This window comes from Aspergillus ambiguus (assembly GCF_047715705.1).
Source record: "Aspergillus ambiguus strain CBS 117.58 unplaced genomic scaffold BDV59scaffold_21, whole genome shotgun sequence".
Classification (NCBI taxonomy): Eukaryota; Fungi; Ascomycota; class Eurotiomycetes; order Eurotiales; family Aspergillaceae; genus Aspergillus; species Aspergillus ambiguus.
In genome coordinates this window covers 332,716-348,262 of record NW_027395534.1, presented here as the reverse complement: position 1 = coordinate 348,262, position 15,547 = coordinate 332,716, and the positions used below count along the sequence as shown (strand labels likewise).

General features: G+C 52.2%; 8 protein-coding genes across 8 annotated transcripts; 1 reads left to right on the top strand and 7 right to left on the bottom strand.

The window, feature by feature from the left end:
- Positions 1-103: 103 nt before the first annotated feature.
- BDV59DRAFT_57886 (peptide alpha-N-acetyltransferase MAK3) lies at positions 104-1,137 on the bottom strand. The gene is made up of 2 exons (XM_073696680.1): positions 674-1,137; positions 104-513 (listed from the first exon to the last, which is right to left on the bottom strand). Exons 1-2 carry the CDS (start codon positions 1,055-1,057, stop codon positions 250-252), a joined length of 648 nt encoding a protein of 215 aa, XP_073546876.1. The 5' UTR covers positions 1,058-1,137; the 3' UTR covers positions 104-249.
- Positions 1,138-1,233: 96 nt separating this feature from the next.
- BDV59DRAFT_57863 (phospholipid:diacylglycerol acyltransferase) lies at positions 1,234-3,507 on the top strand. The gene is made up of 3 exons (XM_073696678.1): positions 1,234-1,677; positions 1,731-3,138; positions 3,196-3,507. The coding sequence occupies exons 1-3, from the start codon at positions 1,372-1,374 to the stop codon at positions 3,336-3,338; spliced, it is 1,857 nt and encodes a 618-aa protein (XP_073546875.1). The 5' UTR covers positions 1,234-1,371; the 3' UTR covers positions 3,339-3,507.
- A 453-nt stretch (positions 3,508-3,960) lies between these two features.
- Positions 3,961-4,628, bottom strand: BDV59DRAFT_57871 (uncharacterized protein). The gene has a single exon (XM_073696679.1). It carries the CDS (start codon positions 4,515-4,517, stop codon positions 4,089-4,091), a length of 429 nt encoding a protein of 142 aa, XP_073546874.1. The 5' UTR covers positions 4,518-4,628; the 3' UTR covers positions 3,961-4,088.
- On the bottom strand, positions 4,604-6,699 carry BDV59DRAFT_57847 (phosphatase PAP2 family protein). Its single transcript, XM_073696677.1, has 3 exons — positions 6,349-6,699; positions 5,655-6,208; positions 4,604-5,587 (listed from the first exon to the last, which is right to left on the bottom strand). The coding sequence occupies exons 2-3, from the start codon at positions 6,074-6,076 to the stop codon at positions 4,690-4,692; spliced, it is 1,320 nt and encodes a 439-aa protein (XP_073546873.1). The 5' UTR covers positions 6,077-6,208; positions 6,349-6,699; the 3' UTR covers positions 4,604-4,689.
- Positions 6,700-10,015: 3,316 nt separating this feature from the next.
- BDV59DRAFT_202999 (uncharacterized protein) lies at positions 10,016-10,426 on the bottom strand (the record flags this gene model as incomplete). Its single annotated transcript, XM_073694182.1, has 1 exon — positions 10,016-10,426. One exon carries the CDS (start codon positions 10,424-10,426, stop codon positions 10,016-10,018), a length of 411 nt encoding a protein of 136 aa, XP_073546872.1.
- A 1,179-nt stretch (positions 10,427-11,605) lies between these two features.
- On the bottom strand, positions 11,606-13,207 carry BDV59DRAFT_180859 (uncharacterized protein). Its single transcript, XM_073690133.1, has 4 exons — positions 12,859-13,207; positions 12,531-12,784; positions 11,887-12,481; positions 11,606-11,779 (listed from the first exon to the last, which is right to left on the bottom strand). Exons 3-4 carry the CDS (start codon positions 12,054-12,056, stop codon positions 11,707-11,709), a joined length of 243 nt encoding a protein of 80 aa, XP_073546871.1. The 5' UTR covers positions 12,057-12,481; positions 12,531-12,784; positions 12,859-13,207; the 3' UTR covers positions 11,606-11,706.
- A 67-nt stretch (positions 13,208-13,274) lies between these two features.
- On the bottom strand, positions 13,275-13,539 carry BDV59DRAFT_180858 (uncharacterized protein; the record flags this gene model as incomplete). The annotated part of the gene is made up of 1 exon (XM_073690132.1): positions 13,275-13,539. Exon 1 carries the CDS (start codon positions 13,533-13,535, stop codon positions 13,278-13,280), a length of 258 nt encoding a protein of 85 aa, XP_073546870.1. The 5' UTR covers positions 13,536-13,539.
- A 49-nt stretch (positions 13,540-13,588) lies between these two features.
- On the bottom strand, positions 13,589-15,391 carry BDV59DRAFT_202998 (uncharacterized protein; the record flags this gene model as incomplete). The annotated part of the gene is made up of 2 exons (XM_073694181.1): positions 13,589-15,052; positions 15,104-15,391. 2 exons carry the CDS (start codon positions 15,389-15,391, stop codon positions 13,589-13,591), a joined length of 1,752 nt encoding a protein of 583 aa, XP_073546869.1.
- Between the last annotated feature and the right edge of the window lie 156 nt (positions 15,392-15,547).

The window sequence follows — 15,547 nt, the reverse complement described above, 5'->3', positions numbered from 1 at the left end:
CGTCAACAATGGCATTGTCTCCCACTGTGGCACGTCTCGACGTGCGATGCATCTCGGCCTCTGTACTCTATCTCATACACCACCACACTCTACCAGCCAATATGCCGCTCCACACCCCTGTATATAGACCATAGAAACCCGAAAATAGAACATAATATTCACACAACGCCTCTATCCTAACATGCATTTGAACAAACATAAATTGGCATATATCATCATCATCAGGTCTATGGATCATCACAACGCACGCTAGATCACTCCCCCACCATTCCCATGCAGCATCGCCGGCGCCGGCGCAGGAATGGGACCCTGCATGTCGGCACGCGCATCCGCAGGAACAGCATAAGGGTCAGCGGTGCGAATCGCCCCGACGCCCTCCTTGAGATACAGCACCAGACGGTACGCAGAGTTCCCATTCAGGTAGTACCGATGCAGGCGTTTACTCCGCAGGAAGCCCAAACGCTCGTAGAGCTTGATGGCGGCGGTGTTGGTGATTTCCGTCTCGAGTGCAATCTGCCATTCCTGTCAGCGAACCGTTGGTGTCGACCATGCGTCCGCATTCCAGCAGTGAGGCGAACGGCTCGTCCGTGTAACATTCCCCTCCCGCACGGCGGATTCCTCTCGCACAGGACAGGGAATGGGGAGGGGAAAAAAAAAGAAAACAGAAACGTACCTCGTCCGCATCGCGGGCAATCATGGCATCAATCGCCATCCGCACCAACTTCGTGGCGATTCCGCGGCCGCGGTATTCCTCGCGTACGGCCAACATGGCGATGTATCCGCGCAGGGGCCCGCCCCGATGCGGCTCCAGCTTCGACACCACGACGCCGACCATCGGGTCATCCGGGCGGGAGTCGTCCATGGCCATGAAGCAGAGATCGCCCCACTGGTAGAGAAAGTAGCGATAGACGTAGATGCTGTACGGCTCGGAGAGGTCCTTGGAGATTAACTGGCGCATGGCGGCGACGTATTCGTCCTCGCGCGCGCCGTCGTAGCGGACGTAGCGGAGGTCGTCGACGGGGGCCGGTGGGGCGGAAGGGTTCGCATCGTGGCTCATTTCAGGGTCGGAGGAGTCAGGAGGAGTTGGGTAAAGTTGGTGGGGAGTGAGTATGTGGTGGTGGTTGTCAGGAGAAAGTGTGGTGGAGGGAAGAATGAAAGTCAGCGGAACATGACGTTTTGCCATGTGATGATGGCCGCCGCTGCCTCTTCCGCTGTTTTCTCCCTCGTCCACCTCTCCTCCGCTTCTCCTCCTCCCTCTCGTCGACTACTCGCCTCTCGCCGTTCTTCTCTTGACTCTACTACCGTCCTGCCATCCTCTCCCGGTCAATTGAGCCCATCCCTTTCCTCGTTCCCCTCCCGGCCGTCGTTCTGATGCCGGTCCGCCGTCGTCAGGTCCAGGACGACACCGTCCGGTCCGCTCGAAGGGATCCTGCTCGTGCGCCGAGTCCCTTGGAAGAGGCGAAAGATGAGAAACCGGCGACGGTGTACGCCAAAAAGCCCAGCAAACGCCGATTCGGGTTCATCTTCGTGCTGGGCGGCCTGTTTGGGATCTTCATTGCCCTGTTCTTCGCCAACCAGCAGGATGTCATTCGACTAGACTCCTGGATGGACTTGAACATCGACACTCTGATGGACGTGATTCCGCAGGGGATCCTCAAGGACGCAAAGGAATTCTCCGTACGTGGTTCCTTCCGCCCCATGTTCATGCTAACTAACCACCCACGGGACAGCAACATGAGCGTGACACTGTCAGTTACGACTCGTTCGCGGTCGGCCTGCAGCTCCAATCGCAGGGCGTGGAAGCCAAACACCCCGTCGTCATGATCCCCGGGGTCATCTCTACGGGGCTGGAAAGCTGGGGCACCGGCACGGCGTCGCGGCAGTACTTCCGACGACGGCTCTGGGGCAGCTGGAGCATGATGCGGGCGCTGGTAATGGACAAGGCGGAGTGGAAGAACCACATCATGCTGGACAAGACGACGGGGCTGGACCCGCCGGGGATCAAGCTCCGGGCGGCGCAGGGGTTCGACGCGACGGACTTCTTCATCACGGGCTACTGGATCTGGAACAAGATCCTCGAGAACCTGGCGACGATCGGCTACGACCCGACCAACGCGTTCACGGCGGCGTACGACTGGCGGCTGTCGTACCCCAATCTGGAGGTGCGCGACCAGTACTTCAGCCGGCTGAAGTCGTACATCGAGACGGCGGTCACGGTGCGCGGCGAGAAGGTCACGCTGGCGTCGCACAGTATGGGCTCGCAGGTCGTGCTCTACTTCTTCAAATGGGTCGAGAGCCCCGCGCACGGCGGCGGCGGCAGCGACTGGGTGAACCGGCACGTCGCCTCGTGGATCAACATCAGCGGTTGCATGCTAGGCGCCGTCAAGGGGCTCACGGCCGTGCTGTCCGGCGAGATGCGCGACACCGCCCAGCTGAACGCGTTCGCCGTCTACGGCCTGGAGAAGTTCCTCTCCAAGGAGGAGCGCGCCGAGATCTTCCGCGCCATGCCCGGCATCTCCAGCATGCTGCCCAAGGGCGGCGACGCCGTCTGGGGCAACGCCACCTGGGCCCCGGACGACCAGCCCGGCCAGCCCATGACCTTCGGCAACGTGCTCAACTTCCGCGAGTCCAACTCCACCCTCACCCGCAAGAACCTCACCGCCACCGAGAGCCTGTCGTATCTGCTGGACCAGAGTGACGACTGGTACGGCCGCCAGCTGCTCTCGAGCTACTCGCACGGCGTCGCCCACACCACCAGGGAAGTCGAGGCCAACGAGAAGGATCCGCGCACCTGGCTCAACCCGCTCGAGGCCCGTCTGCCCAAGGCCCCGGACATGAAGATCTACTGCTTCTACGGCGTCGGCAAGCCCACCGAGCGCAGCTACTTCTACCAGGAGGAGCGCGACCCGCTCGTCAACCTCAACGTCAGCATCGACACCACCGTCACCAACGGCGATGGCGTCGACCACGGCGTCGTCATGGGCGAGGGCGACGGCACCGTCAACCTCCTCAGCACGGGTTACATGTGCGCCAAGGGCTGGCACATCAAGCGGTATAATCCCGCCGGGGTGAAGGTCAAGGTGTACGAGATGCCGCATGAGCCGGACCGGTTCTCGCCGCGTGGAGGGCCCAACACCGGTACGTCTGCCTCCTGTCGTGTACTTCGACGTGTCTAACGAGTATGTGTGTGTACAGGTGACCATGTCGATATCCTCGGCCGAGCCTCTCTCAACGAACTGATCCTCCGGGTGGCCGGCGGTCACGGCGACGAGATCGAGGAGACCTTCGTCTCGCACATTCGGGAGTACGCGGACCGCGTGCAGATTTACGAAGAATAACGTCTAGTTCTTATATTTTCCGTGTTTGCCTGTTCTTCTCCCAGCGTGTAGCAGCCCTCTTACATTATCCGGGCTGCGTTAGATGGTGTATGTTTAAGTTTACTTATTGTATAGATATCTATTTTGAGCGATCATAATGATGACGATGGCGTTGCCCTGTCTACATACGACAAACACGTGGATCAGAGACCGCAAGCTGAATCGAGTCCAGTCGGCGGTAGTAATATTCTCTAAGCAAGAAAGATATGTATAGACACAAGCCAAAGAAGACACAAGGAGGCAGCAACAGAACAGCCAGCATTAATGTACAAATGGTCTTCTTCATAAATCGTAACGGTACCAGTTGGGGGATTGCCATTAGTAATACTGCTGCTATGGATAGACGAACAACATCCGCCGAACACAAGCAGTATCCACGAGGGCCTTCGTCAACAGGTAGATACTCGACATACCTGTCCAGACGGCATCCTCTCACCCATCATCGTCCCTTGTAGTTATAGGACTTGACCGAGTGTCCCCCACTTATCCATCTCCCCACGCCGATTCGGGGATGAGATTGAGCAGCTCGCTCAAGATCCCCGGGATAATAAACACAGAAAACATTAGGGTCCACCGTCGGTTCCTCCTGTTTCTCATGCTCTCTATATGCCAAATGCGACGGTCATTAAAAAGTGATAAAACGAAGCGTCAACCAAGAACCCTTCTAGAAGCACAGCGAGTGAAGTGCAATGTAATAAGGCGCCTTTTCCCTTATTTTATGTTCCCATTGAAAACAATTCCCAAGGCGCCGGTGAGCGATCGACATGAATGGTAAAGGTAATAGTAATATGTACCTGGCCGAGCAGAAAGAAAAGAAGAAAAAGACTCGACCAGTCGGGGAAAAGCGAAAGACATCAGTCGGAATTGGACAAATCGTCCGTTCTGGATCACATTCCAGAGAGAAGTATATGAAGCGAATGTCTCCAACAGGGTACCAAAGCGTCGGGAGCGACTGGCGGCAGAGAACGCGCAGACAAGCAACCGAGCTTCGGTATTAGAATTAATCGACGGGACATTCGAAGGGCTGGGCTGGACGGTCATGTTGATTAACGAAACAACGCAGCCCGACTGATTCGCGATATATGCATGTACAGTGGAAACAGTGGTTGTGAAAAAGGGCGAGGTCCCAGCAGGTAACATTAGGCCGGGACTGCCGAGAAAAGCGTATTAAAATCATAGGTGTCGAAGTCTGCTCAATGCGATAAGAAAGCCAGCAGGTCGTCAGATGGTATAACGCCGTTCATAATAGATAGATGCAAGTGCCCAAAAAAGCGCGGATTCAATATATGCAAGTCGAAGTCGGTGGGTCAACTCAGGGAGAAACAAGATGGCGACCGGACTCGATGTCAGTGGCAGGCGAGGTCAGGGACTCATGCTCCCAGGAGTAATGGTCGTCCACGGGGCTGAGCGAGCCGGACGAGATGGAGGATGAGGAGCCAACCGTCCACTCATCGCTGTCCATGTTGAAGTCGCCATCAAAGCTGGCCAGATCGTAGCCGTACTCCCGAGTCGCATCGCCGTACTCGACATAGTCGTAGTCCCATCGGAACATCTTGTCGGTCTGCACGCGCGGCATGAACCGCGTCTTCGCGAAATAGAAAGCGGTTGTGGCGAGAAGACCACCGCTCACCAGATCCACGGCGTAGTGGTGGGAGAGGTACATGGTGGCCCACCACATCCAGAGGGTGTAAGTCACGAACAGAGGCTTCAACCGCGGGAAGACTTGGCTCATGAACAAAGCGGCGAGAGTCGAATCGGCGGCGTGCAAGGAGGGGAAAGCACCGAAGACGACGGGCGACTGTTTGAATCCGGAGGTATACAGGTCGATACCAAAGAGCTTGTCAATGCGCTTGAGACCGGCGGCGTTTCCTTCCATGGAGTAATCTGCAGGCGCCAACCCATACAGGTTCTCATACCACGGGGGAGAACACGGGAACACCAGCTGAATGGTAACGGCAGCCATGCTGATATATCCGAAGGTCCGGGCGAAGAGGGGAACCGTGCCGGGAGGTCCGAAGATGAACAGCAGGAGGGAGACGACGAACGGAGCTCCGTAATGGCAGATACCATATGGGAGCCAGGCGAGAACATCCAGGACAACATTCTGGTGAGCAGAGAGAATATTACTGATGTTGGCGCCATAAAGGATGTTCTCCAAAGCTGGCAGGACGCGGACCCAGATCGCAGGGCGCCAATCGCTAGGAATAAACCTATTCAGGAGACGTTGGTCAGTCATTTACTCTCGGACACACGGCATCATATGGGACGGTTACTTACTGGCAAGCATAAAAGAAGATCAGCCAACCGGCGATGGGGAGAAAAGGCAGGAAGAATTGGCGGGTGATGGGGAGCAAGAGGGAGACCAGGAGCAAGGTAAACACGGCGGTCTTTGCCAGAGGCCCCGGGACTTCAATGATACTCAACGAGAAGATTCCAACAATTAACAGCAGTAAGTATTGGAAGTCGTAGAGCGTCCACCGGTGGCTCTGCAGCGAACGGAGAGTGTCAACCGGAGAGAAGGAGGTCTGTAACGAGGAGATGGTCGAGGTCGGCGAGATCCTACTGCGCAACTTGGAACGGATCTTGCGGCGCATCCGATGCGGCACCAACAGCTGGATCGACCGCCATGGTACTTGGATCTGAAGCTTGCCGAACTGGTGTTGCGTGCGATCCTTCCACGAAGGGAGGGAGGGGTTCATTTCTGCGGCGATGGCCGTCGAAGGCACCTGCTGATCTTCCTAGGGGTTCTGATCTTGTACGTTGTTCACCGTTGGAGGTAATCGCGAAGGTAGGAGGAATGTGATCGAAGCCGGGGGTGGAGGGAGATTGATGTCCCAGGCGGATTGGACGGAAAGGGGGTGTATGGCTGCCCGGCGCCAATGTGACGCAACAGGAGTTGAACGTTGACAACACACCGACAGGTCGCTTGGACGGAAGACCCCAGACAGGCGTTTCTGGTGGGAGGATTGATCGGAACAGCGCAAGCTCCGGTCTCCAGAGGCCAAATGATGACGCCCTTTTGGGGGGGAAAGGTGAACGAGGGTCACGTTTCCAGGGCTTCCCGGACGCAAGGCGGACAGTAAGGGCGACCGAGCGAGCAAGTTGCGAGAGGACCACGGAGCCGGAGAGATAGGGATGGAGATGGGGAAGGGAGGAGAGAAGAAGAGAAGAAGAGGAGAGAGAGGGAGGGAGAGAAAGGAAGAAAAGTGGTGGAGAGTTTGAGAATAATTGAATAAGAGGAAGAGGAAGAGAGAGACAGAGAGAGAGCGCGAAAAGGTTCAGCGTATTGGTATTACGGACGTGGATACCGGTATGGTAACAGCCGTATCCGCTTTGGCTCGTGTCGTCACGACTAGGCCCAATCAGCCGTGGCGGTGGATGAGGTAATCGCCTCTGTCGCTGCAGGTGCCTGGAATGACCCTTGGATGTTGACGGTGCACTGCTCGACGGGGATGAGGCGGTGCAGAGTTTTCAGGGAGAAGGGCAGAAATTTTCTATCTACTGTACGGTTGAAATTTTTTTACGTCCTGTCCGGACACAAGCCGAGGCCCGTCAAGGTATTATGGGGGCATAAATCGTGGTGACCTGAGCGGATGCAGCGGAAGTTCGGAGAAAACGGCTGTCGTGAGCACCGAGATGCAAGCCAGATGGGAGGAGAAAAATGTGACAAAACTAGTCGACTTGATGGGGAAGCTTTACTCGGAGGAGTTTGGTAAGCTCACCACTACGTAGTTAGCCTGAGGAAGCTCGGTAATACTAATCTCCTGTACTTCATGTATACTTCATGTACGCTACGCCTCTCTACTCCGTACGCCTGTTGATACTTCCAACGAGACATAAAAAAGGAAAAAAAAAAAGGAAAACTTTCTTCCCTTGATGAAAGGACACCCCCTGATTGGCAAATAATATGCCCCACTTAACCACCCCGGCAGCCAACGGGAAGGCGTGGATCACCATCCCCAATTTCGCTTAGCCCGCAACGGTTGCACAGTCAGCACTTCCAGCCAATCATCACACTGCTGTAGACCCACTGTCCCTGAAAGGGCTTTCCATCTTCCGATCCTCATTAATCCTAATCTCCTCCGAGTCCATCCTCCCAAGCAAAATATCTGGATACACTGGGAAAAGGGGGCATGGAGTATATTTCCAATAGTCCCTCTCCTCTATCCACTGGTCAACCAGTCTATTCAGAAATCCCGCACCTCCTCCCAGATCCATGGGTTTCCATCACGATCTTCTCCCAATTCCATTCTCCCGGTATTTTCTCTCCAACAGTCAACCAACTGCTTAGTCTTGCTCTACTGTGTACTGTGTCCTGCGCGCTCATACGGCGTACTCGAGTGGACGATCCTAGTGCGCCTGCATGTGCATCGCCCCAGCTCGGTCCTTAGCCGCGGAGGTTACTTTACTAGCTCCATACTAATTCCAATTAACGGACACCTCGTAGCACAGCTCCTCCGTCTCCATTGTTATGTGTTATCCTGTCAGCTCAGCTCCAAATCCAATCGGCCGTCAGTTTAATGAACCCAGCCATCCCAATTATCAACCAAGCCATCGGAGATCGCAGGAATCAGACTGAGACATCCTGGAGATGAGTGTCATCCGCCGGCGTACTCCAGCGTTCTCCCTGCATGACAAGCATGATATGTCTATCTGTCCATCGCATGAGGAGAAAGGTCTCCTCGCGGCGTCTACTTTGACAGATACATCAGTTCATTGGGCACACGAGCATGTCGCCCCTTCCAAAACGGGAAAAGAGGAACATCCACTGCATCCCGAATCCCAATGGAAACATGGACGGTAACAAACTCCGGCGCCATTACAGGGTGATTACCGTACTGCCCTCGGAAGTCATACCATCCGTACAGCGCTTACGCTCAGATACGAGACTCCCCATGTACCTCCTTCCCAACTAACGTCTCTGAAATGGTGGGCAGATCACGGCAAGCCGCGCCGGAGAGGGTGATCACTCTGCATCCGACCTGCATCTGAGTGGGCGTCAAGCTTGGGCGCAGGGAAAATCACCCAGCAAGCGCTGACGAGCGGGGAAGAGCCAGCTGACCATGGCACACGTCCAGAAGATCGTGGTCCTTTCTCCCCGTCGATGGGGGAACAGCTCCCTTGCTTGGCTGGGTTGTGGGCGACATGTGTGATGGAAGGGAGTTTCAACCGTGGCCCAGCGCCGATTTAGTCCGCCGCGGTTGAGATTAAAGGATGCCCGGCGTCCCGAGGCTTACAAGGCGACTGCATTTTGGATGTTAGCGCGTACGCCGTACAGTACAGCGTATGATTCTATCGTATACGGAGAGCCCAGAAGTGGGCATTCATGCTGATGCTCTATATAAATAGAATCATGTACGGAGTAATCCCTATTGAATAGGTGGAATAGATGCAGAGGAGTCTCGTATTCGTTCCCTCTGACTGTGCTTCCCTGTTGCCTAGGACCCAAAGGGGAGGAAAGCAAACGACTAAGAGCTTGGACCACCGCCAAGCAGAACAACATGATCGAAGCAGTAGATCATCATTAAATCGTCCTAGAATATTGACCAAACTAGCATGTTCAACGAAATAGTTGAATTCAACATCATCCCCTATCAAGAACCTCAAGAATCATAAAATCCGCAGTAAAATCCATTGCATCATGTCCGGTCAAAGACATCATCCAACATCATCGACCGCCCAGAACCCGTGGGTCCACCGCGCCCAATCTCACTTACAGACATTCGGACTCTGTATGTATTCTCCGTATGCGCCTGTACAAACACCACCTGCAATTATTCATCCTGCATATGAACGGGGCAGAAAAATACCGACCGTGGCTGGACCGAATGAGGCACGCTGCATGGACTGATATCACCTGATGGCCTCGTGCCCTCGAATCAACTTCCGCGTCGCTCGGCTGCATGAAGTCATCCTGCATGAGATAGATTGCTCCGTTCAATCACACCAAGGGAATGAAAGATATGCACAGGGTATATTCTTCCTTACTGCGCACTCGTATAAACTATGTTTCTGAATTCGCCGGCGCTTGACCTGACCCTACTTATGCGTGCATTTTCAGACATGCGAAACGGCCAATGTAACGTCAAGCGCCGCCTTGCATACCAAATCCCACATAGCAAGGCTGAATGACATTGCGGATCTGAAACAGCAAGGCATTCCGTAACAAACGGTCCCCCAACTTGGTATGCGTCGATTGCGGCGCTGCAGTGGCAGTGCCCCCCTTGCTCTGACTAAGATTTCTCTCCGACAATATGACTGCCTGAACAACTCGCTAGTAACATATTAATTAGAGAAGGGGCGGCAAATATAATTATCCCTAAGAAATTGGTATGTCGGTTAGCCAGTGAAACATCCAATGAACAACTTGGCTCAACTCAACAACAAAAACAACGTGGATGGAATGTGGCTTGTACGAAGGTAGTCCGTTGTTTGGAAAGTGCCACATCAGGATCCCCGAAATCCTTCAATGAAGCAAATGATTCACACTCATTTCCAGAAGTAAATGAGGTGGAATAGTATTTCGGTGGCATTTTGGTGTAAACACAGTAAGGAACTAGGGCTCTACTTCAGCATGATAAGAATATATGCGATAAGGGAAGCAATGTGTGACCTTAAGCATATATATCAATCTAGCATCAGAATCCGTCCTCATCCTCTCCCCCAGACTCTTCGCTGACAATCACAACTCCAATCTCTTGGACTTGTCGAATCTCGTCGGGATCAATCTCACTGCTGCCCGATAAAACCTCTTCCATCCTATCAATCCAGTAGCCACCAAGAAACTTGTCAAGCGTAAGTCCAGAGTCCTTATACTTGTAATTGAACTCAACCAAGAGCTCTCCAAGAGTGGCAATGTTGTAACGCTCCTCTTGCTTGATTTCTTCCACTTCATCCTCATCCATTTGGACATACTTCCAGTGGCATGTATGCTTGATACCCAATTTCTCGAAAGTGAAATATCGAAGGACATGTTCGGCAAGGCGTGGCTCGCTACTGCCCAAAGAACCCCAGCAAATGATTTTGTTGAACAATTGGTCGATATTCATATCGACCCATCTGCGGTCCGAACCTCTCAGCAATCTCGTAAAGGGTCGGCATCCACCCAACGAGCATGCACAAGAACAGTTATCTACTGTATCATCCACAAGGATAGCATGAAGTAACTCGATGGAAGTCTCAGATTTCCGCTTCCGCAGTTCGCGGAACGAGTTCCGTCGCCAAAGACTGCCTATATCATAACCGACAATTTCCGCCAGGTGATATATTGCGGGATGACCATCTCCAGACTTCTGATAAAGATTGGCGCCTTTCGACACCATCCATTGAGCAAAATGCAGGATATCAAAGAAATCCTTCCTCGGCGCCCCGTGGGTAGGTTCGAAACGCATCATTGCGGTAAGTCCATCTTCATTGCTCTGATTTAAATCCGTGAATCCAACTTCAAAAAGACGGTTTGCTGCATCAATATTGTACAAAATGCAGCTATATACTGAATCAGTGGCACTGGCCGGATACTCATCTATACCGGGGGGTCGTATCTTTAACGCCTTATAAACGTTGGTAGCCCGAAGATCCAAGAGGCTCTCCGATGGCAAGCCTAGCTGGCGAATCCTCTGAGACGTCATTTGGCACAAGGCAAGATTTTGAAGCTCTTTTCGTTGGGAAGCAATTCTCATGATAACAGCGTCCACAAGTTCAAAGCGTTCACTTCTGCTAGCGCTCTGGAGATGACCCGTAGTGATTATATCAGTAGCTTCAAGTAGGAGCATTGCACATTCAGTGTCACCAGCGTGGCAGGCTTGAACAAAAGAGATTAGTATCTTGGTATGAGGGATATGAGCCCTGAGGGGCGATTTTAAAATTAATGATAGTCCTTGCGGCCAGCCTAAGCACATATTGATGATGGTATCGAGGTTGGGTTGAGGTGGCGTTGAGATATATTCTAGCAGACCCTCTTCTGATCGGGTGAGCGCTGCAAGTTCAGCATCGGAGAAGACATGGGCTGACAATCAAGTCATGTTAGCTGCAATTACGACTGATACATGATTACACCTACCTTCGTAGACATCTGACATTATAAGACGCCGGATGATCCCAAAGTAGATGAAGAGTGTTACCGGAGCCATCGTCGTTGGGGACGGTAGAGGGCTACTGGATATCAACATATCCGAAAATATTAGGTAGAGCTCTTCTGGAAAGCTCAGACATATAGTGTCGGAGTGATAGTAGGTTTGAAACCATTTATATGCTACTATATCCGTCATGAAATCATCCAACAGCGTTGTGCCATTGACCTTTTGTTCCTGTAAGGGCACCCCGGCGTCTATTAAGTCTTTAACAAAACATCGGAACGTGCTAAGCGATGCGGTGTCCAAAGTATTAAAAGTGTCCACAAGTTTCTGTAGGGAGAAGGTTAGTTCTGGGCTTATATAGGACGATCTCTCCCGGGAGTGCTGTCTCGCTCTCTCTGTGGATGGTGGGAGGATGGGAGTTCCGAGACACTTACGTGTAGTAGGGTACTACCGTCCCTAAGAATACTAGTTGGAGAAGCTTGGCCATCGCAAAACATTTGAAGTAAAGCTCTCCTGGTATCCTCGAGGTATATAGCATTGTTTCCATTTCCCCTGCGAATGTCTCTGCGGGCATCTGCAAGTAACTTGAATGCCGGGGAATCATCTGCCACTAAGCACCGCATGCGCAAAGAAGGGCTTATTGAAAACTCCCCGGCAGCTTGCCTGAGAGTCATCATAATCTGCAGGGAGAGGCCGAACATTTTATTGCAGTATGTATATTTCGCCCCCAAAGTGGTCACCTTCTGGTCTCTATGGTGAATTAGGCATCTTTCTCGACGGAACAGCGCAAAAAAAGATATAGCGGATGTAGAACCCCATGGTATGCGCGTACAAGTGCACCTCGAGCCTACCCTAGTGGGCGAGTAAGCCTGGTCTTTAATGCATATTTGTTTGTCAACAAGCCCTCGAACCGAAACCGGCTCTGTTCGACGTCCGACTGTACTTAGAATCTGAGTCGTTCGTACATCAATCGATGAAGCTCGTAAAACAAGTTCTTGGAGTTGCTTTTGCTGGTGGCTCGCCATAACCCTTGTAGTGGTTAGCATATTGGCTCAATTGTTTATATTCTCGAGCTTACGTGTGAAGAATTTGAAGCGCCATGGACAGGTTATGCTGAAACCCAGTCACTGATTGCGAGAGGGAAACCAATGTGCCTTTCCTAAATGGATATTTTGCTCTGTTGAGCTGCAGCCAATCGGGCATTTTAGCACCCTCTGAGGATATGCTGTTTGCTTTGCATTTTTTCAGCATATTCTCTAGTCTCTGACATGCCTGTTTGCAGGTTTCCAAATTGCCGAGGATCAGGTTTTGATAACCTTTGTTTTGGCCCGCCTATTTATAATTAGCCCATCACTTTCCGCTACAGATGGAGGATTGTCCCAAGCGTCTCCCAATACCCCACATACATCTTCATCTTTGCCTTGGAATTCTCCAAGTAGAAGACTCTCCTGAAACTCGGAAAGAAGCGCCTCCAGTACCTGAAGGACTGCCTGAAGGTCATAAACCCTGGAGGTGAAATCCCGGATTTCTTCGTCATACGTCTTCCAAGGCCCATAGTAATTGAGAAAGCCCTGACAAATAGTGAGTCCGAGGGAGACTACCCCGACAGCACTTCCAGTTACCGAAAAGGGATCGCTCATGGCTAAAGAGTCTTCTGTTAATGACTGAAGATTAGCTGCTCTGCGACTGAATGACACTTTCGCTCGTCTCCTTTTTCGGAGGACTCTCGCACGTTGACAGCGTGGATTGAGGCTGTGTAGGTGGTGGTTGACGCCGTGAGATAATTGGCCAGCACAAGTTTCAGCCTCGTCGCTCTTTACCACAATTATCCGAAAGTGATCTTATTCTGCGACCCAATATACGTTGGGCGCAGTGCAAATATCACCGTACTGCGGATGTGAAATATATACTTTGTCGTTTTGAAGAACACAAACGTCGAGAAAGAAATGGATACTATTGTGCGAAAAGACCAGTACACACGGGTTGAACAAGGGTAATAATAGGCCAGCGCTCCATGCATATATGAGTGGTTATGTACATCATGTCGATGTGTTAGGTACAAGGTATCCAAGTGCCTAAGCATCTGGGCAGATATGCAAAATTATTAGATAGCTAAATGCGCTCTATAAACAGACCTCATTCGTATAATCTCTTCTTCTGAGCCGCAGTCACCGTATCTACCAAGCCTACTCCTAGCCGTCCAACAGCTGCCTCGCTCTCCTTGACATCGCCAAACCGGATGACAAGATTCCTGAATAGTTTCGACCTCACGTCCCCGCTCATAGCACTTCCATGGCTCGGAATCCTGGGATCCTGGTTCTCCCATAGCGCGGTCGATGCGTACCCTAGGATTTCCGGATTGAGTGTGAGGGGATCTAGGGACGTAAGGACGAGTGCACAGAGCACCATCATCAGCGTTGCGGTCATATAAACCCCCATCCACGGCCAAACGACCTCATAAATATGATCGCCATTAAAATAGGTGTGAATTCCTGTTCCATTGACCATGTATTCCTCACTGGGTTTTCCTTGGAAAAACCCCTTAGGATCATAGAAGCTGATTGCGTACGTATTGATGAGCTGAGCCAGGCGGAGAAGAAGATCGTCCCGGGATATGGTGGCACTGGCATGGTTGGCTCCGCCAGCCTGTTCGGGATCGATAAGATACGTCTCTGTGGAAGATAGGCGTCTGGAACTGACGTCGTCAAGAGAACGGATGACGTTTTGAATCCAGACTGTCTTTGCACTATCTATAGAGGGATCCAAGGGGTTGTAAGTGTGAGGCAACCGGCGCATTGAGGTTACTGCGCATTTGTGTGCCTTTGCGGAGGGCGCTGTGTCACTAGAACAGACGATTTCTGTTTCGGCGAAGATACGGGTCAAGTTGAATGCAAGTTGGTAGTCGGACTCTGCTGGTTGGAACACAGCTGTTGCGGTGAGGTTGGTATTCACGGAAAATCCTTTCCCACCCAGAGGAACTTCGGGTCCAGTCGAGTTAACCAGATGGAGCTGGAAGTAGGAGACTGTCATGGGCAGAGTGATGTTGCCCGTGCGGTCAATGCCCAGGATGGGAATACCCAGGAGAGAAGAGTAGTTGACGGGTTGGCTGCCAACTTCGAACCATCCGCTGGCATTTGCGCTGGGCGCGATGGTCTCGAGGATGGGCACTTTGAGGTAACCCAAGTTGTCTGTGGTTGATGATTTGGCATATCCAGGGGCCAGGATACTAGCCATAAAGAGCGAGTTTGCAAAGGGGAAGTCGAAGGATAGGTTGTCCGCTCCCAGGGCTACAATGTCCTCTGTTGAGTTGAAGTAGGTAAGCGGTATCTTTTCGGTGTTGTACGAAGGCCGTGTTCGTAAAATGTATAGTGAAGACTGGCCTCCTAATGGTGAGAAAGTCCACAGAGCAATGAGGACTACGCTGAGTATGTTGACGGCACGTAGCGAGAAAAGAGTCGTAATGGTGTTGATCAAGGTCGAGCAACCATTGAGCTGCTCGAGAGTCATAATTGAACTTCCCCGTTCGAGTTTCCATGCCGAGAACCTCTGTACTAGGGTTCCAGCGACGGCCGAAAAAACTAGGGGGAATGCAGTGACGGACTAGGTGGTAATTAGCTGTGACATCTCAGAGTGAAGAGTTGGGGTCTATACGATGGACATTCCCTGCTGGATCTGATTCCAGTCATGATCCACCACGACTCGACCATGCCGGTCAAGCGCTATACCCAGGAGGACAAGAAATGGGGTACAGACAGCGATCAAGAAAACATCTAATGTCAAATTGCCGGGTTTGAAGCGTTGTAGTTTTTGTGCGCCTGAGCCCGAGGGCTTTTCATCGGGCGTGCTCGAGACATCCTGAGATGTCACCAGTTCATATTGACTGCCCCCAGAACGAGATTGAGGGGCCGAGAGATTATGGCGTTTCCAGGAGTCTCGCATTGTGTTTACTTCATGAGTTCCTGACCCGAATTGCTGAACTTCAGACTCTCTTTGCATTTATTTGGAGTCGAAGGTGGGGGTGGAGGGATCGGCAGCCAGCCTTGCAGCGGTACGAGGCTGGTAGGCAGTGTTTCTGCACTTCTGTCCCCTGAACAT